Source organism: Diospyros lotus, chromosome 9, assembly GCF_014633365.1.
Source record: "Diospyros lotus cultivar Yz01 chromosome 9, ASM1463336v1, whole genome shotgun sequence".
NCBI classification, from domain to species: domain Eukaryota; kingdom Viridiplantae; phylum Streptophyta; class Magnoliopsida; order Ericales; family Ebenaceae; genus Diospyros; species Diospyros lotus.
Window position 1 is genome coordinate 1455775 of NC_068346.1, and position 21847 is coordinate 1477621.

At 33.6% G+C, this 21847-nt stretch overlaps 1 protein-coding gene across 2 annotated transcripts; it reads right to left on the reverse strand.

Moving 5' to 3' along the window:
• Positions 1-6461: 6461 nt before the first annotated feature.
• LOC127809672 (probable amino-acid acetyltransferase NAGS2, chloroplastic) lies at positions 6462-16950 on the reverse strand. 2 transcript variants are annotated; one of them, XM_052348660.1, is made up of 10 exons: positions 16299-16950; positions 13925-14012; positions 12232-12440; positions 11890-12041; positions 10643-11066; positions 9631-9728; positions 8311-8422; positions 8038-8197; positions 7817-7889; positions 6462-6988 (listed from the first exon to the last, which is right to left on the reverse strand). In XM_052348660.1, exons 1-10 carry the CDS (start codon positions 16614-16616, stop codon positions 6829-6831), a joined length of 1794 nt encoding a protein of 597 aa, XP_052204620.1. In that variant the 5' UTR covers positions 16617-16950; the 3' UTR covers positions 6462-6828. The 2 variants fall into 2 exon arrangements, with proteins under 2 accessions (XP_052204620.1, XP_052204619.1); XM_052348659.1 differs by lacking the exon at positions 16299-16950 and adding an exon at positions 14547-15056.
• Between the last annotated feature and the right edge of the window lie 4897 nt (positions 16951-21847).

Genomic DNA, 21847 nt, shown 5'->3' on the forward strand with positions numbered 1-21847 from the left:
TGGCCTCGTAGCCCGCCTCGATTTTTTGACCATCGCTCCAAACCCACTAAAACCTATACCAAATCGCATCAAATTTACCAGAATTGCTCTACAACCTCCGAGGATCAAAAGCCCATTAATTTTAGCTTTCGATTCAACCTAAATCGAGAGAATTCGAGCTTCAAAATTTTTAAAACCTTCAACTTTTACATCCTCTATTTATACTCGAATTCGACCCACAAAACGCTCAATCTCGCTTCATCCAAGGTCACCAGCATGTTCTCATGCCCTAGGTTAGTCCAAAGCCATCGAAAATTACCCTCAAAAGCTCGATTAAAGTGGCCAAACTTTCGGTCGAAAGTTGGTCGATTTCAATAGTGATTTGGCCATTTGTCGACCAAGAGCTTGTCTTGGCCTTGCTCCGAGGCCCCTCAGCCACTTTCTCGGGTCTCCCATGGCCGAATTCGGCGATGGGATGGGCTAGTTAGCCATGACTACTTTTTTGAAAATTACATTTTCACCCCCTTAATTTCTAAAATGCAATTTCGGCCTATTCCACAAAGTCCCTGAGTTTTCCAAGACTTCCATTGTGACCCTCACATTCTAAACTTCTGATTTGACCCCTGAAGATTTCATAAAAATGCCATTTTAACCTCCCTCCGACAAATTTAAGAAATTGCACTTAGGCCCGAATCTACGTTTTGACCGTAAACCCTTTTGTTTCTTCCTGAAACCACTAAAAGGTTGTTGCTTATGTAATATTTTACATCTACGAGGGTTCTGTTGTCTTTTCAGAAGCCTCATACGACAATTCATTTTTTTTAGTCTAATTTTAAGCTATACCGAAAGTCGTTCTTGGTTTGACTTCTCTCGGCACTAAAAATCTTATTTTAATATGCTTGCTATGGATATCTCTTTCCTTTAAAACATGCACGTCCCAGGGTACTCCCTTCTATCGATTCGACTATTCAGTATCCTTAAATTGTCTCCTAGATTTCATTATCGCCACCAAATATGCAATATTTCATGAAATAATTATATATTTATTCATTTTGATTCGGGATATTACACATGGAGCTCATGGTTTCCTAATAGAGAAATTTCTAAATGACCAAGTCAATGATCGAAATTATCAATATGGAGTGTAATATTCTATTATTTTGAGAATAATAATTATAATTTTTTTTATTTAAAATATTTTTACATCCATTGGAGATTATAATCGAGAAAACTAATGGGTTAAGTTGAAAAAAAAAAGACTAAGTAAATAGGCTTAGAGTTAATGGGCTAAGTTAAAAAATGAAAGGCTAAGTAAATGGGCTTAGAGCTAATAGGCTAAGTTGAAAAAGAAAAAAAAAAGCTAAGTAAATGAGCTTAGAGTTAGTAGGCTAAGAAAGTTAGCTTAAAATTAATGAACTAAATGAAAGAATAATCTATTCAAAAGAAGATTTAGTGAAAAATAACTAAGAAGTGTGACAAAATAATTAAAGATAGTGGGTGAAATAATTGAAAAATGTTGGAGACAAAGTAGGGTGTTGACAAATAATTAAAAATTATGGATGAGATTTAGTGGAAAATAATTAAGAAATGTGACAAAATAATTAAAGATAATGGGTGAAATAAATGAGAAATATGGGAGACAAAGTAGGGTGTGGACAAATAATCAAAGATAATGGGTGAAATAATTGAGAAATGTGGGAGACAAAGTAGGGTGTGAACAAATAATTAAAGATTATAGATGAGATTTAGTGAAAAATAATTAAGAAATGTGATAAAATAATTAAAGATAATGGATGAAATAATTGAGAAATGTGGGAGACAAAGTAGGGTGTGGACAAATAATAAAAAACAATGGGTGAAATAATTAAGAAATGTGGAAGAAAATAGGGTGTGGACAAATAATTAAAGATTATGAGTGATATTTAGTGGGAAATAATTAAGAAATGTGAAAATAATTAAAGATAGTGGGTCATTACAATTATGCTAAATTTAATTCAACATTCTATAAATAGAGAAAACTTAAAAGATTGGATGACTTAAATTAGAAAGAGAAATGTTGTAAGGAAGAGAAATTTGGGCATATCAAAGAGAAACTTGAAGAAAGTATTATAAGGTAAGTGTAAATATCTCAAATAGATGAAAGTTGATAATATTTTCTTTTATCTTATTATGTTTAATTTTTTGAAAAAATTCAAAAAAAAATCAAGTATTTTATTTTATGAATTATTATGGAAGAAATTTATGGAGAATATGGAAGGAAATATTTATTTGGTGATTTTTGGAAAAAAAAGTAATTTCTAAAATGTGCCCTATAATTTGATAGTATGCCTATATGTTAAATACGATGTATGTTTCAAAGTATGTTTCGGCATGTTGACATGATATGATGCGTGCATATGTCACGTAGATGCATTTACATAATATGATGATGATATGCATATGTTCACGTGTAATCCATCATTGCTCATGCATCGCATATGTTTGAGAGTATGGGCAGGCATCGTTGCTTTACCAAGGGTGCACCCATACACCTCGACCTGGAAAGAGCTGGTCGTAGAAAATGGTAAGTGACATATGAAGTATAGATGCCCATAAGCTCAAACAAGCCAAATGACAGCACATTATGCATTTACACTCATACATGAATATTATACTCTTACTTATATGGCTGATCATCTAACTAGGTGATGCCCCTAGAATATTTAATGTTTCAGATGGAAGTCATTGCAAAAATGAAGGAAATGAAGGCATGTGATGACACTCGTTGAAGTGCATAAATGTATCGGTTATGCATATAATCTGTCATGTTTATGTCCTACTATGTTATCCATGATATTGATTATGATATTTTCGACATGTAATATCAATAGATGATTATGATTATGTTTAAACACTAGTACGTTTGATAATGATGTTATGATTTTATTATGTATATGAATCTACGATTTTGATGTTATAAGCTTGTTAAGTATTAGGTTACGATCTATCATATTTCCGCTATTAGCTATGGTTTATCCCAATGAGGAGAATGAGAAAATATATATATATATATATATGAGGTTGAATTGATAAAGTAATTATTAATTAATAAACGTCGGAGTAAGAAATGCTTCAAGAAGAATGGGGCATTACATGGAGGATCTTTGGAGAACAGATGTCGATTTGCACTTGAAATTGTTGCTAATGAGATAAGAGTAGATAAAGCTGGGATTATGCTTGAATAAATACGATATTTTGTATTGCTACATGGTTGAGCCCAGCATGAAAACTATTGGGGAAATAGCAAAATGCCAAGACAGTCTTCTGCCAATGAGGAAAGCTTTCAACAACACTTTTATGGCAGTTGGGGGTTATCGCAGAGAAGATGGCAATAAAGCTATGGCAAAGAACCATGCAGATCTTATTGCTTATGGACGTGTGGCAAAGACACTTTTCATGTTTTTTGCTTCTTAAACATAATTATGCTTACTTTTTATCTGCTTGCTTGTGTTATGGCTATAGGATCGTTGGGGGATTTCAAGGTGACAATATGAGTCTTATTATTGTTTATGCATTATGAAATGTGTTCTACATGTGTTGTAATATGGTTATGTGCGGTAAAGAGATCTTTCTTATGCAATTATTACAGTAATTTATAATGATTAAAGAAATAATTAGATGAATTATTATCATGAACAAGGTCATTTAAAATTATATTGCATTAGCTAAGGAATTAGATGAATAATGAAATGAGTAAAAATCATAAGATAAGTAAGACAACTAGAAGGTGAGGAGGTTTTTTTATTTTTAGAAGAGTAATTCGCAATTATTTGTATCATTAAAAATTAAAAGTAGTTGTCATAATTTGATTGGCAAGTCTGTGAATTTCAAGTAGTTTCATCTTAGTGGTTAAGGTCACTATTTTTCAAGCTGTGTTTGACTCGAAATCTGACATCATATTTTGGGAACACAACTTTGATTGACTGCTTGAAATTTCACAAAGGAAAAATGTTTCCAATTACCATTAAAAGCAGCTACCAATAAGCATTTGGAATTATATATATTCAAAGTTTAAACATATATTCAAATCAAATTGTACAAGACCAATCCAAAAACTATCCAACTAAACAATAATAGGGCCATTAACTGTCTCTTGATTCTTTTCTCATTCGCAAGTTCTCCTAATAGATGATTTCTATTTCTTATTAAACCATGTAGTGCTTCAGCAGATCAATCATTGATATATTATCAAACCACTCAAAATATTCACAATCATTGATGATAATATCAAACCACTCAAAATATTCACAATCACGCCCTATAGGGCCATAATTGCCACACCAAAAAAATATTCTTCCTGCATTTCTAGAGGTTGTTGCTGTAATCAATAGAGTAATCTTACCATAATAACATACTTTCATCTCTGGTGATGCACTTCCATTATTTGAAGTACTGCCCATTGATTGAGACATTCGACTGTGATATGATTGTGAACGAGAAATTTATTTGCATAATAAGAATGAGGTCATATTAACATATTCATTATGAATACACAACACCTTACAAATGTATGGTGTTGATATTGTGTTATAGTTATTGTATTATGTTATTGAAGTAGGTAAATTGTCTTTGAAGCTACATAATTTTTAATTTAAGTTTAATTCTATATTTTTGTAGCTCAATCAAAATTTAGTCTTAATTTTATACTCCTCCTACATGAACCATTAATTAATTTGATTAATGTTAACTAACAACTAGTCTAAACTAAGTACTAAAGACAAGAAATTTCAAAATTTATAAACTAAAAAAAGAAAGTTAAGAAATTAATAATATATCATGTCAAAATCTGTTTGGACAACTATTTATATATATAAAAAAATCATAATATTATCAACCCCAAAATAATCAACAATATATCAAACATCCAGAATATAAATACAACAAATATCAAAGAAATTTATTCAGCAATATCCAGAACCCAGTGTTAGAAACATGAATGAAATACGAAGGCAGAGTAGAGGAGACGCAACGTTTAGGGTTTAGGGTTTATGTAGTCGCTACCTGTTTATGTAGTTCCTGCTTCACAGAACCCAACGTTTAGGGTTTTATAACTTATCAATGAAATGCGAAACAAGCAAAAAAAAGTGAAACAAATTCAAGACAAAAAAATGAATCAAAGCAAAAATCAAAAGACGTAGTGTTAGAAACACAAACTTGAGGGAATGTGAGGACCGACGCTAGAAATAGAGGTGGACAACAAGTCAAAGAAAGTGAAGGGTCGTTGCTGGGGCATCGAAGATAGAGGGGACACTGTGGCCATTGCTAGAAGAGATGCTAGAGGTGGAAGAGACGTCGCGACCGCTGCTGAAAGGGACGAAGTGCGTGAGAGAGTAAGGGTCACTACTGGACCACGTCGAAGATGGAAGCCTATCTTCGGAGAGGGAGAAAGAAAAAGTCGTGTGATACTGTCGGAGATGGAAACCCACCTCTGCCTTCTCAAGAAAGAGTTGTTGTCTTTGGAAAGAAATTGAGTGAGAAAGAAAGAGAGAGTCGTGTGAGTGAATAGGAGAATCAGAAAATGGACGGACGACTGCTACATTGGGCCACGTGAGAGAGTGAAAAAATTAATTCTCCAATAACCCTTTCACTTCTTTAAGTTAACGGAATTCACGATAGGTAAAGTTACCTTAGTTAAATGGGGCGCACAAAATCGTACTCGTCGACCTTAGCTCAGTTGGTAAAATGAAGAATTGTAGTGGGCTAAAGTTCTGTAGCTAATCCTTAGGTCGTTAGTTTGAATCCGACATGTCAGAGCTTATAATTTTGTTGTTAGTTTTTACTTCTCAAAATAAAAAAAAAAACACATTATTTTTATTTTTGGGATATTATAAATACCGCATATTTATGGCAAATGACTACCTATAGTGGTAGTGGTCCATCAGCAAAATTCATATTTCTCTCTTTGTTTTTATAATTTTTCATGTAATTACTCAAAATTTTTATTAATTCAATTATACTTATAAACTTACAGTTTTGAGTCAATTCAATTTAATATATATATTTTTTTAATTTTTTTATAATAATTTAAACTTTTTATTATTCTAATTACACTTATATATCTAAATTTTTAATTTAACTTAACTCTTATTTGATGTGTAAAAAAAATAAAATAAGACAAATCAATTTAACTTTCATTTTTTTTACATGTCAAAGTATAAATATTAAATTGAGTCGAAAATACAGTTACAAAGTTATAATCGAAATAACAAAGAATTAAAAATGTCATAAAAAAATTATAATATAAAAATTAAATTAACTTAAAAATATAAATATAATTAAAATAATAAAAAAATTGAATAATCAGATAAAAAATAAAAAAATATAAAAACAAAAATATAAATTTAGCATTAGTCCATCCTTGAGTTTAAGACATCTAACCAATTTTTTCATACGATCATGTGCGACATAGTAACTCGACATGTCTCATCTACTTTGTAATCAAATTAGAGAATAAACGTTACTTGTTGGCATCGAAAGTCAAGAGTGACGATATGAACACCATGAAACAGGATCTTTTTATATGTTTGTGTAATACAAGTCCCAAAATACCCAGGCACCCTTGACAAGAAGAAAGGAGGGGGGGGGGGGGGGGGGGGGGGGGGGCATTCTTAGCTTTGCCCACCATTATGTTATATATAAAAGCTCCAAGGATCTCTCTCTTTTCTCTCAAACCCACCTTGGTCCATGGATGCAATAATATACACTTACATGATGACAAATGAACCATTCTATACACCTAAATATATGTGTTCTAAAGATTAAGCTCTGCAGCGAAGCAAGCTAAACAATTATTTCTTGGATGAGTTTAACTCATCTGTTAGTGGCGTTGTATCGATCAATGGTTATGCCGCTTCTATCCGGCCGTAGTTTTTTCATATAATACTTGGAACCACGGGACGTATTGATCTTCTTTCTCTTCTCCACCGGTATGGTTTCTATAGAACATTCTGAGAAACCACGCCTCACAAACCTGTCAAGTAGAACGATCCAGTCAGACAGGGATACTAATTTTATATGGGTAACTTGCCTTGCGCATGGTTAAGCTTTCGTAAATGAACCTCGTGCTTTAATAAATGCACATATATACAAGGTGCATTTACTAAAGCTTAACCAATGTCATTATTACCCATTATATATACATATGTGATAGCTCATCCTGAATTTATAGTGTCATGTAGCTCCAGAATACACAAATAGTGCCACTAGAGGATGAAGAAAATCAACCCATCTTGAAATTGTACAGAAAGTAATAAAATGTGAATAACTTTCGAGCAAAAACTAAAAAGAACAAAATTACCAACGCATTCCTTAGAAGTAATAACAGAATGCAGACCATATTTTTTTTAAAGATGGTTAACTGTAGCACACTGCAAGATGACAATGGAATTATCCTCCAATTCATGTTATACTTGAAGCAGAAGGGCTAAACAATGATTCTGACAATTGAAAAATAAGCCTACCGGTACAATTCATGCGAAAATAATAACTGGATGCACATTATTATTTTCTAAGCTACCTTGGGATGCTCTACCTCAAGCAAGCACAAACTGTAAATGTGCAATCAAGATGTTTTTACATTTTCTCAGATCATTAGTTTAAGGTGCTGGTGGCAACAATAGCATAGATAAATGCAGCCATAAATCTGAAATAAAAGGAAGTAGGAACTTTTAAGAACATAAAATATATGTTACTCTTAAGGACAAAACCATCACTAATAATCAAGTGTAGTTAGATAATCATATACCGACATAAATAGCATGCATGAAATTAATATATGGTACGAGTCAAAAAGGCATACCAATCTGCAGTCCGAGTTGTAAGCAGGAAAAGCATTTCAAGCCCAAGGGATTGCGCCTTCCTCTCTATGTAATCTGCAAGAACCACATGCACTTGGTTTTAGAGAAGGTGATGATCTCAAGAAGCTTAGGATGCATCCAACACATAGAACAATGCATGACTAAGTGTTTCGTCAACAGAAGAGCAGAATCAACACTAATCATAGACATATAACCAGCTTACCAAGAAGTTTGTCTCCCTGTCCTTGGCCACGGCATTCAGGAGACACAGCAATAGCAGCAACTTCTCCGCATTTTTCTTTGAAGAAAGGAAATAGAGCAGCACATGCAATAATTTGACCCTCTCTCTCCACGACAATGAATGAATCCAGTGCTTTAAGCAGCTAAGAACAAGTGAAAAGACAAATATGTTCACAAGACACAACTCCAACCACTAGGATCTCCAGCAATTAAAAAAAAATTAATTTATCAAGCATAAAGAAGCATAAGCGTCAACCTCTTCCTCGGTTCTCCTAACCAATGCACCAGATTCTTCCAAAGGCTGTATAATCTGTTTTATTCCAGGAATATCTACTGCTCTAGCCATCCTTGTCCCTTCATACAGATCACTGTGGAGAGAAATAGGCATTCCAAATACTACTCAGAAGTTGATAGTTGCAATGTATAAAAACATTTACCATTCTACTCTTTCAACGAGATACTTTTGCTATTCAGAATAACAGCCTCAAGGCCCAGGTTCTGACTCACTTAACTCAATACAAAAATTAAAATATGATAGGACACACAAGTCCCATGCTTCAATATAATTGATTTAAATATCATATTATGTGTATGTTGATATTATATAGAAAAAACTATTAGCACCTGCATAATATGAAGCACATGCTATAAAGTTACAGCAACTTCTACAGCTGGACATGCTTACCTGGTGAAACATAGTGAAAGATGTTGCACATATTATGGATGGCCCTTACAGGTCAACCAATGCCCCATCTTCCTCACAGTGGAGTGGTCTTAAGTATATAAACTCATATTGAGACTCAAGTCTCCTTTAACCAAAAACATGCACAATGATTAAAATCATTGGTTCAAGTAGTGGGCCAAAAACCAGAATCTCTCAATATCAAACTCCAACGGTTTATGATTCAACTACATCACAGTTTCAGATGGTTAAAAAATCAGTAGCAAACTAAAGGACATTGTTTGCAAACATTTTTTTTTTTCCTTCCGTGAGATAGGAGAGAACAGAGAGTACTGGGTAACTTTAACTAACATTAAAAACAGTAGTCTACCATTGACAGTCTTCTGTTTTTTTCTCTTATGGACATCACTAAAAATTTTGATTTTGCCCTTAGTCATTACCATTTGCCATGGTGACATTTCAATTTTATCCTTATCACCTTTATTTCCATGCATAGCCCTAAATATCATGATCTGCAAACAATGAACCAAGGAGTTTCTCAACAAATTGTCACTTTGCTAGCCGCCATATGCACTCAGTTTGTTCAGTGGGATCCGAAGCTCCTTTATTGCTTGTTAATCTCATGGCTTTAGCTCCAAAATGATGGTTTTATTACTGGGTCTCAAACCAAAATGAGTTTAACTTAACCTTTCAAAACAAATCTAGTTAAAAGACATTCTATTAAATAAGCAAAGCTAAAAGAGTGTTGCAAGACAAGAGTTGGAGTTTAATTCTAATTTTAATTTTAGTGTGTGCTAAAACAGTTTGTGAACCAAACAGGAACAGTATGTATATTCCAAGTTCATAAATATAACAGATTTTACCAAGAGTTTTTCCCATAAAAAGAGTGCATACCTAGCCACCATGGTCCCAATTCCATCTCTTTGAAACAGTTCCAATAGTAAAACTCCACCGACAGTACCATCTAATAAATGAACTCGCTGAACACCTCCCTGGAGAAAAAGGAAGTGGAAAAAAAGACAATGTGAAGCAAACTCCCATTTTTTGTATACGAACAACACTAAAGACTCCTTGATAAAGAGTAAAAACACTTTTCTGAATCTCATCCATCTATCACAGAGTATAGAATATTATGGCAGAATGCTACATTTCCAAAAACCATGATGCTGAGGCTTTGTTTGTTTGTTTATTTTTTTCCTAGCTGAGGCTTTGTTGTTTCAATGTAAAACATTTTATAATGGAAAACAATTTTTTTCTAAAAAAATTACACTATTATTTTTCATCATATTTTTGGTGTTTGCTGCGCATTTAAAAAAGTCACTGAAAAAAATAAAATATTTCCTCCAATGCATATAAATGCTAGTTTTGCATTTGTATTTGACATGTGGTGATGTTACAGCAGGTAATTCATCCTATTCATGTCATGACATAATTAAAATTATGGTGGGAGCCTTTTTCAGTCATTCATGTTATCTTGTGTCACCATATGCATTCATCATTCATGTGGGGCTTTATCTAATTATTCATTTAATTGGTCACATCCAACGATAAGATCTACAACAAGCTTGCTGATTTGCCTCCTGGTCAGCGCCAGTCATGGAACCCCCACTTCAGGTTGTGACAAAGGTTTGTTTCTTGATAAAACTTCATCATTTGGACACATACATGAGACAGTTAAAATGATGAAAAGAGGATTTATAGGCATATTGATGCATAAAAGCAAAAAGCAGTTTCTTGCCCATAACTACATAAATCAGAAATGGACAGTGTCACTTGACTCCAGAAAATAGTGTCCTTCTGGAAATGTACAATCAGATATTCAATTTTGAAAAGGAATAATTGTTTAGTTGAATTGATAAAAGTTGGCATTTAAGAAACTAGCCCATAGATAAAGTTGCACACTTACCCGACAAACATAAGCTGCGGCAGCTAATTCAGAAAGGTAACCATTTAGCCGACTTAGCCTCTCCTGGCCTCCAATAGCAAAACCCTGTTCACCAGACCATAGGCCATTGCCATTGTGAAAACCAACACCGTTATGAAACTTTGCTGCATATCCATCACTAAAAGCCTTCCCGTTCTGAAGAGAGGGAACATTTCCATTGGACTGCCTATGGGCACGTAAGCTGAGATTTTCCTCCTCAACAGCTTGAACGTAGTTAGCTGCTATTTCACTTTGCTTAGCTCGTTCACGAATCAACATGTCTGCATCTGGAAGAGTTAAAAAACGAATAAGGCGTCCACACTCATCCAGGATTGGCCCATCAATGATGCAAATAAGCTTCTCTGCACCAAGAGCTAAAGCACAAGCTGTGGCAACTTCATATGTGCTGAAATTTGTAGAAGCAAAAAGCATTAGACCTCGAATATTTGTGATTAGACACATGATAGTTGATGCAACTATCAGAATATGTGCTAGAAGCCTCAAACCAAGCTTTACACAGAAAATATGTAATGTCTGACTGCTTGTATAGCAGCCACAAAATCTGCAATTTGAGATGCATTGAAACAAGAATTGTGCCATAATCCCAGTACAACTATGAGGGATCAAGCAGCTTACAAAATGCATATTCTTTCTATGAGCAGACAGTAACAATTTTGATACTTGGAAGCTTTTGAAATTTCATATGGTATGTGTTATGATGCCCTATCCTAGGGGCTGGGGTAAACTGTGGAGGTTCCAAGATGGGTCTACTGAAGTCTTTCATCTCCTTCTATCTCATGATGTCATCATAGTACTGTTCAGAGCTATTTATGAAGTTCTCATTCAGTACCAGACTGCAAACAATTGATGCCAGCCAATTCTAAACCCTCCCCACTGGAGCTCTGGGCCTTTAACAATAAATTAGTTTGTGGCTTTCAAGAACTTTGAACATCCATAAGTTTGAAAAATCAGCAACCAATTTTATGTATTGTGGCTATTCTGTAAAAAAGCTCATCAGGAGCAAACAATGTGCAAGCAGGAACTGAGACGATTCCTCTTACAAGAACATTTCTTAAAAGGACTGAGGAATAGAAAAGTTGTCTACCTTGTAACCCAGACATAGTACTGACAATACCAGATATGTTAGATCTGGTTAAGGTTTGAAGTAATTAATTTAGATCAATGCCAAACTGCAATAAAAGGTACCTATAAAAAGCAATATAGCATACTTGCAATTCAAAACTTCACCAGAGCTGGAATAGCCAAGATTGTTTAAGATCACTATATAATCCTTATCAAGCCTCTCACGAATGCGATCTACATCTATTTTCTTTACTTCACCTGTTGATCCATAATCAATTCCTTCCACAACTCCTCTTCTCTGCCAAAAAGAAAAATATAAAATTTTAGTCTCTTCAATTAGCAATCCACTTCATTTATTTACAAAAAATTCTGATAGATCTAGATAGATATTGGTTTAGAATTTTACATTTCAGACAGAACAAGCACTCCACCATTTAAGGAAATAATTTGAAAAATAGAACCAATCCTGCAAAAGTAGTGTTTCTTACCTTAGCTGCAAGAAAGTTACCACTAGCAACACTGACACCAACATCATGCCAACGACGGTTGTCACCGTGTCGACGGATATTGCATAAGGAGGGTCCGGGAGACAACTTTGCCTCTAACATAATACGAATTCTCCCAGCTGCATCCATTGCTGCTTGAAGGGAATCAAAGTCGGTAATTCTGTATCGGCCTACATACTTGGGTTCTCTTCCTGCAAGAAGAGCCTGCCAGGTTAGATGCTATCCCACAACATTATAAGTTAAAAAAAAATCACATATACAAAGAGCTTCAAAATTGTAAGTCAGGCTCTCAAAGTTGCAAATGTGGTCAACAAAATATGTGCGTGTGTGTGTACAAAAAATAGAAGCTCTGGCAATGGAAAGTGCAGGATTGATTCTCAGTATGCGAAAGAGATATTTATGTGGGTTTTTCCAGGGATTTAAGGTCCTCATAATTATATTGATAGAAGGGGTATCTAGGTAGAGTTGTTTACAGAGCAAGCTAGGTGTAATTATAGATGGTGTCTGGGAGGGGTCTCTGGAAGTTGATTAGGTTCACTTCGTAAAGAGTATGGAGTGGAGGTTTCTCCAATTTCGTGTTGGAGTTCACCGAGTCAAAGAATTATCGGACCTGCCCATAGATAGGGCAAACTTCACATTGGTGAGATTAGCAAATAGTTTCTATAGATTTGCTTAGTTCATTTCTTATTTAAATAAGTTGAGAGGATCACCTTCCCAATGTGTTCCAATCTTGTTCTCAAAGAATGGTTTCAGATCATGTCCTGACTCCCTACAATGCTTGATTGGGACCATTTTTTTTATTTCTAGTTTTTATGTGTTATTTTCAGTTATCCTTTTATATCAACAAAAATATTATTTGAAAAAATGTTTGTTCATATCCTTTTATATTAGCAAAAATATCCTGAACCCAAGGGATTGCAGGCCATTATTCTTCTTCATCACGTCCTCTTCCTCTTCACTGCTGATGATTGGTCTAACCCTTGCTTGCAATGAAGACGGAAGACAAAGAAGAAGACACAAAGCGGCGGCTATTTTACAGCATCTAAAATACACAAAGATTTCCACTTCATAAGGGGTTGGGATAAGGTTGTTTCTGTATGCAGGTGCAGCCTTACCCTTCCTTTACAAATAGATGTTTTTAGAGCTCAAATTTGTGATCAAGGCTTGCTCTCCCTCAAGCAAAAAATGAAAACAAAATTACCAAATAGCATTTTCCATTTTCCCTAAGTTTTGGAAACAAAAATAAAAAATTGAAGTTCACAACAAAATCAAGCAGGGCCCAAGAAATCAACTGCAAAATTGACTTAACCAAGAAAATAAGCTTGATTGCCAAGCAACTTGGAGTAGCCCTAATCAAGTTATTTTCAAGATTCTGCAGGATTTGAATGACTACTCTAGCTGGATAAGACATCCAGACAAGTGAGTCAATTATTGAACTTAAAGGAACAGGAAAAACAGTATATTTTGATAACAGTTTGGTCTACAATACTGAACTGTTAGAGCAACCATTTATAAAAATATTCCAGAGATATATGTCATTCTCAGGTTACAGATATTTAATCACGGTACTGAAATCAACTTTCTGTCTGTGTGATACTCAATTAATAAACATCAAAGACAGATAGCAAGCAAAGAAAAAACATAATCCAGAGGAAGAGAAACAGGTTCGACTCACCTCTCTCAGCCAACAGCTTGTCAATCTGTACATGGGTCCCTGGAACCAGAACAAATTTGATTCCCAAGCCATGTAGGAGAGATATATCCTGTGTAGAGATTTATTCAAGCTGGTATTATACCCCAAATTATGAATCCATATGCGTCCAGAGATTAATTGAATATAATGTTTTGATGCCTCTGTAATTCTTGGAACTTAAAAGCCATTGGAAGGAACAACGCCCATCAAAAAAGTCAATAAACCCAAGAAAAATAAAACCATGATCTTAACTTTTGAAAGGTTTCACACAAATCAACGATCACAAATATTTAAGAAAGCTTGCTAATTTGTACATGGATCCCTGGAACCAGAACAAATTCACCAAGCCACGAAGGACAGAGATAACCAGTGCACGAATTACACATGTATCGACAGATTCACTGAATAAAATGCATTCATGGTGCCCTAATTCTTGAACTACGTTGGAAGGAAAAGACAGACAATAGAAAAGCCAATAAACCCCAAGAAAAAACAAAATCATAATCCAAAAAATTTAACAGGTTTCAAGCAAAGCAATTAAACAACTACTTCACTAACAATACATAAACACATACAGAAGTATAAAGGGGGATTAATGACATGCCATTAAAATGGGATCCAAGAAATCGCTATCGACAATTTCGGCCGAAATAATGAGCACGAAGGTGCCGCCACCGTGAGCTCGAAAGTAGGGCCAAGCCTCCCGGAAAAACCTCACGAATTGCTCATCTTTGATGCCGTTATTGGCTCCGAAATCCACAATATCTGTTTCACTGCAGACATTGCACCTCCGCGGAACCTTGCTCCGCCAATTAAGCAGCGGGGGCGAGCGATCTGAAGATCCGAGACCACAGCCGAGTCCCTCAGAGAAAGCATTCTGAGGCAAACCGATGGTTCTCGGGGGAGCAGAGAGGCGGCGGCGGAAGCTTCGGAGAGGGAAGGAAGGGCTTCGAGCCGGGGAGGCGGCCATTGAGAGGGTTAGGGTTCAAGCGGAAAGCGTAGATTGAGAGGGGAAAAGGGTTTCGAATCTCGTGGAATTGGGGGAAAATGAGGCAGAAAGAGCCGCCACTGGAAGATGGGAGAAGAGGCGGCTACTCGCCGTACTGGTCGTATTGGTCGGGAACAGGACACTCGGCCTCGGGTTTTGCCCTAAGTGGGACCCACATTTAGGGATCTTATTTATTTATTTAAATTAAAAAATATATATTTTAAGTTATAAAAATAAAATTTACCCAATATTCATACAATAAATTCTAATTATTCATTTAAAATGAAAGTACATTTAAAAATGTTATATTTAAGAAATATAAATATAAATTATATTTTAAATATTAACTAAATAGTTATAAAAATAAATAAATAAATATTAAATTCATTATCATCTCTATTCATAATCTCTTTATTATTATTCAAATATAATGAGATCTTGTCACATACTAATATATAAATATTAATTAAAAATTAGACAAATTGCATAAGTATCATGAACTATATATAGAGATGCTAAATAACACAAATTATAAGGCAAATTTATCCATAAGGGTGTGGTTTAGGTTATTTCAAGTTGCTATTATTTATTTATTTTAACACAAAAATATTTTGTTTTGTATAATACATGGGTTATTTAAAAAAATACATCACAAAAATTTAAAAAATCAAACATAAATTACGAGAAGCATATGTACTTAATATTGATCAAATCATATCATATATATTATTATGATAAGTAAGCCCTCGATCTGATATATGAAAATTTTGCAATTTTTGCTTAATTTTGCAAAGAACAATTGGATTGTACCAAACAAATGAAATTAAATCTTAATTAATCTCCTCCAAAATTAAATCAAACTATGATTGATGAATCCGAGAATGATGGGATGGGAATGGGATCCGAATAAAATATGATTAATTATTAAATGGAAAAATGGGTAGAGAGCATCCGAAACTGATGGTGATAAGAAGAGGATCTTGAAGTGATAATCCAGTCGGATGCCACTCCTTTAGAACAACCAAGCAAAGATCAAACTTTCCCAGCTAATTGCATTATGTGTGTGACCCCTCTTTTAACTTCTCTCATAGCATAGCATAGAATTAATTAATTAATTAATTACAAAGCTCATTGCTGTGCTGTGTTCCAAGTTAATTAACCAAAAGACAAAAGGAAGATGCTTAATTTGAAGCTAAGAAGGTGAGAGATAGCATCGAGTTTGGTTGGAAAAGACTGGAACTTTTTTGTGGGTATTGGATCATTAATTACGCAAATCTTTCTGGTTTCCAAATTTGAATCGAGAAAAAGAGCCGTTAATTATGTCATAATCGTTGCTAGCTAGAGGTTAATTTGTTGATGGATGGATACCTCGAGGACGGAGTCCAAGTAAGAGCTGGCTACGATTTCAGGCGACAGTATCACAACGAAGGTGGAGCCTTGGTGAACCCGGAAGTAGGGCTGAGCTTCCCTCATCATCGCCACGAACCTCGCATTCTCTTCTTCCACCGGCGAAATCATCGCCTTCCCGTTACCGCCATCGACCCCGGAGCACCTTAGCGACCACCGCCTCTTGGTCTCGCCTCTCCTGATCACCGGAAGAGGCCTCCCGATCGTTCTGGTTCCCGGTTTCGCGCCTCCGTGGTCGACTTGCAGGAAAAGCGAAGCTGTCGGTTTGGCAACGGCCATGGCGGTGAAGAATTGAACAAGAGGGAGAAAAAGCTTGGGATTAAAGAAGGAGAGCGTGGCTTGCCGGCCGCCGAGGTGGGCATACGCAGCGAAACGTTGGAGTTGGAGAGGGAATCGGTGGAGAAAGAGAAAGACAAAAGAGACTTTGGGGACAACGTTGCCAAAATGAGGAATCCATTATATATATATATATGTATGTGTGTGTATTGTATACGTATATATTATGAGCTTATTATTATTATTAGGAATTTATAGCTAAGCAGCAAGACTTTGGAATGGAAGGGGTTCTTCTAGTAGCAGCAGTGCTCTGCTTGAAAGCCGAAATGGAGATGCTACTGTGTGTGCTTAATTAAGAACACCCAGCTCCTCCTATAAGCATCATATATAGAATTAAAAGTGTGACTTCTATGCAAAAGAAATCAAAAAGTCCACTCACTACGTATGGATTTTGGACTTTATTATAAAGTAATATAAATTTATAATAATAGTATGATCTTGAAACTTTTAACTCTGAAACCAAAACAATTTGTTAGGTATATAAGTTTGTAGTAGAAGTCTTGGGTGTGTGAGTATGAGATTTAGGGTAGGTATAGGAGACCCTTATAGTCAATGCCCATAAGTAATTTTAATCTAGTTGTTATTGGACCGTGCTAATCAACAATGTGTTAAATGATGTAATTGAATTATTGTGGGTGTGTAAACATAGTTAAATAAACAAGATATTTGGATTTTGGTATAAAAGAAATTTTTATATTTCTAAGATTCATAATTCCTCCTAGTACTTTAAAAAATCTTTGATTGTCAAAATTTATACAATTATATATTTGATTATTTTTAAATATGTTTAGAAATATAAGATTGGGGATATTGGAGTAAGGACCATGTACTAACCCAAGGTTGGAAGTATTGGACCGGGGACACTAGACGAGGAAGAGCTGACACTATAAGGAAAATAATTTTTAGCGATAGAATTTAGTGACGAAATTATTTCATCAGTAGTTAGCGACAAAATTTTCGTCGCTAATATTTTTAAATATTTTTTTAATTTAGCGACGAAAAACCCATCCCTAAATTTAGCAATGGAAATCCCGTCACTAAAAGAAAAAAAATTAAAATTTAGCAATGGACCAACTCCATCACTAAAAAATAAAAAAAATTAAAACCTTTTAGCTAAAAAATAAAAAAAATTAAAATTTAGCGACGGGTCAACCCTGTCACTACAAAATAAAAAAAATAAATAAAAAATTAAAACCCCATCTCCTAAAAAATAAAAAAAAAATTTAAATGAAAAATTAAAATTTAACGACGGGTCAAACTTGTAGCTAAAAAATAAAAAATAATTAAAAAAATTAAAATTTAGCGACGGGCCACCCATCGCTAAAAAATAAAAAAATTAAAATTTCCCGATAGGTCAAACCCATTGCTAAAAAATAAAAATAAATAAATAAAAATTAAAAAGTTTACATTTAAACATATCATAATAATTTTTACTAACATTAATATTAGTAAAAATTAAACTAATAATTTTTTAAACATATTAGAAATTAAAATCAAAATAAGAACATAATTTTTCACTGCAAAAAATTAATAAACTTTTATTTGAATTAATAACGAAATAAAATTAAAATTAATATTCATTTCCCTTTACTAACATTAATATTAAAATTAATATCATTAAATAAGTTTGAGAAATTTTGGTGTATAAATATAATTCTGAAATATTTGGAAGAGAATACTATAAATATATTTTATATATATCAATAAACAATGAGGTTTTCAAATTGGCTGGCTCGCGTGCGAAACTTGGTCATGAGAGATTGGAGGTTCAATCCGATAGAGAGCTTGAGATAATAGCTGGGAGTAATATCTCAGTGCTGCCACGTGGAGTGCAGAGGTGCGGCCACGTAGCGCACATAAGAGGAGGGTGGAAATCAACGACGAGTTTATCCTCTCGTCGCTAAATTTCAGCAACGCCATTTTTAGAGACGGATTTTGATGTTTTAGCGACGAAATTTTTCGTTGCTAAAACGTTGATTTTTTGTAGTGTAGTACCAATTGTAAGATCACATGATGAGAACGTTATGTGCTTAAGAGTGAGAGAATGTAATACCCCAAGAGTTGAGAGAATGGTAGTATATATCGATGATAAATAAGAAAGAAAACAACATCAGTTGGATACCTTTTGAGTTGAATGTAAACAAAAAACTCTCGAATTAAGCGTGTTTAAGCTATAGTAGCTTAAAGATGGGTGACCCCTAGGAAATTCGTGTAGGTTCATCAGAGAAGTTGTTTCGGTCCTTCATATCGCTCAATGCGAGATGTTACAGGTAACCCACTGAAAAGAAATCATATGACTTCTTATTTGAAATTGTTAAGGTAAATTTATCTTTTTCCCCCTCCAGATAAATTTATGTGGGACCTTATAGATAAGAAAAATGATCCATATGCCCCTAATGCATTCCAAAAATTTAACAAACAATCTGGTAGAAATTTTAAAATGTTTCTCACTCTGATTTTAACCATTCTATATCTTGCTTCGAAAAATATTCAAACATTATCTTGATACAACCTTATATTTCTCATTTTAACGAGCGCTAACAAATTGTTTTTCTATTTTATTTCTTACGCTCTCAATTCTCGGTCTAACCCTAGCAAGAGATATTAAAGTTACCCAAATTAAAAAAATTACAGATAAAAAGAATAAAATATCACTAAGCAAATAATTATTAGTACAAAAGTGATATTTTCATGACAAAAATGTCACCAAGATGATATTGTTGCACCTAATTTCAAAATACTGGACACCTATTTATAGATCTAAAATTATTTATATATATACACAAAAAATTATATTCTAATCAGAAGATAATTAATAAGAAAATTCTTCTAAATGAGATAAATTTAAATCAAAATCAAATTTTATAATATCATAATTAGAATCAAATTAGAAGTTTCAATCTCAATTAAATTCACAATTATAACAATACCCAAAACGAAGGAACGAATGAACAAGCTAAAGAAAATAATAGATATTAATTTGGGACTAATACCCTCTCATTATATTTAAGAGTTGTTTATAAGATTGACATGCAGGATATATAATTATATATTCCCTTGACCAGTAAACCCTAAATAACCTTAAAGATGCCCCCTAAACTAAAGGCACATTAATGAAATAGATGAACCATATATATATATATATATTATTTAATTGGATGGAAGTGTTGTTATATGGGGTCATGAGCTGGTGGTCTACTGAAGCAGGAACCCTTCACTAAGTCCAACAGTTGTTTGGTTTGGTTCCATTGACACAACAGCATGCATATATGTTGCCTACCACCAACCACACAACTCAGGAAAAGCAGTGGCTGACGACGAAGCAATATGGGGTGGCTTCCCTCCCATTAATACACGGAATCATATCTTATGTTTCACCATAATGTTCCATCTTTTATAATATTTATATATTTTATGTCACATTAATATATATATATATATATTTAATTGATTGGTATGGCATATCATATCATACCAAGTTTGAGACACGCAAGGCGAAAGCATAACCCATACTCTATTATTGGAGGAGGATAACGAAAAGATAAAATAAAGAGATGATGATTTAGAAAGAAGCAGCATCTGGCCACTGGTCAGTGTTATATTATATGCTTCCAATCTCGTTATCAACATCATTGATTGATTGGCCTCCTCTCCTCAACTTGGAACTTATAAATTGCATGCCGGAACGGGATGCTTGTTTCTTTTACAACGTAAATTAAACTTTCACCTGTGCACACACACATATATATATATATATATATATGCTTGGTTGGTTGAAATTTATATTTTTAACTCTGTATTTTTAGGTTTTCTTCTTGTTATAATTTGATTTTTTTTTTTTTGTTTTGATTACATTTTCAGATTTGTATTTTCAAGTCAATTTAATGCCTATACTTTGACTTTTTTTTCATGTGAGAATTCAAATTTTTTATTGTTTTGATTGCATAATTAAATGTATATTTTCAAGTCAATTTTATTCATATACTTTGAGAATGTGATAAACATTTTATCATTAAATTTAATTCATGTACTTTAAAAGTGTGGCAAGCACGTTTATCATTTCACTTTATTTTTTTTAAAAAATATAAATATAAATATTAAATTAACTCGAAAATATAAGTTCATGGGTTTAATCGAAACAACGAAAAATTTGAATTATCATACGAAAAAATGTTAAAGTATATGGGTTAAATTGATCTTGAAAATTAAGTTCAATAATATTATTGAAACAACAAAAAATTTAAATTGTCACACGAAAAAAATATATAAAAATATAAGGGTAAAAATATGAATTTGGCTTATATACTACAAATCACATCCATAATATATATTTGTACTTTTATATAACTAAACGCTAGATTTTTTGTATTATGAAACCCAGTCAATAAAAGACTTTCTTAAAAATCAACATGAATTGAATTCACGGTCAATAAATAATAATTTATTTCTCAAATATCTTTATTACTGCACCAAGTCTTTTTTTGTTTAAAAAATTAAAAACATTGTTATTGTCGAAACACACCCAACAAGCTTTCATTTAAAATTTTTAATTTTTTTACACCCTATCAATAAAGTAATTTTTCAAAATACCCTTTATATGTTTTACTTAAAAAATAAAATTACAATTGTTTAACATGATTTAAATTCAACACTCAGTATTTATTTAAATCTTATCTAAAATAAACTAAAAACTAAACTAAGACCACCATATGCTATTTAGTGAATCCCTTAAAGATAACATAGATGATCCATTACATACATTAAGTTCTCCGTAAGCGCATGTGTTCGTGTTTGTCTTAGTACGATTATTAATAATTTATCTTATTTTATTCTACGGCTGATCTGTCTGACGCACGTGATAGACTGTAAGTTTTCAAAAGGATGAGGTGATCCTACCTGAGGATTAACTCTATTTAGTGAGTTTTCATTGGGAATTTTTTTTTTTTTTTTTTTTTTATATAAGGACACTATCAGAAGACACATATGAACACACGAAAGCAAGTAAAAGGAGAGAGGAAAGTGAAGGCCCAAAAAGAGTAATTTAAAAAGAATGGCTGTCGACATCAATCACTTTAGGCCCCGGGGGGGGGGTTTGATAATGGCGAGTGACTCGGTTCATGGTCACCGCGTCAGTTGTTGATCCTACGGCTCTCCTTCGTTGAGGAGTCGTTTCC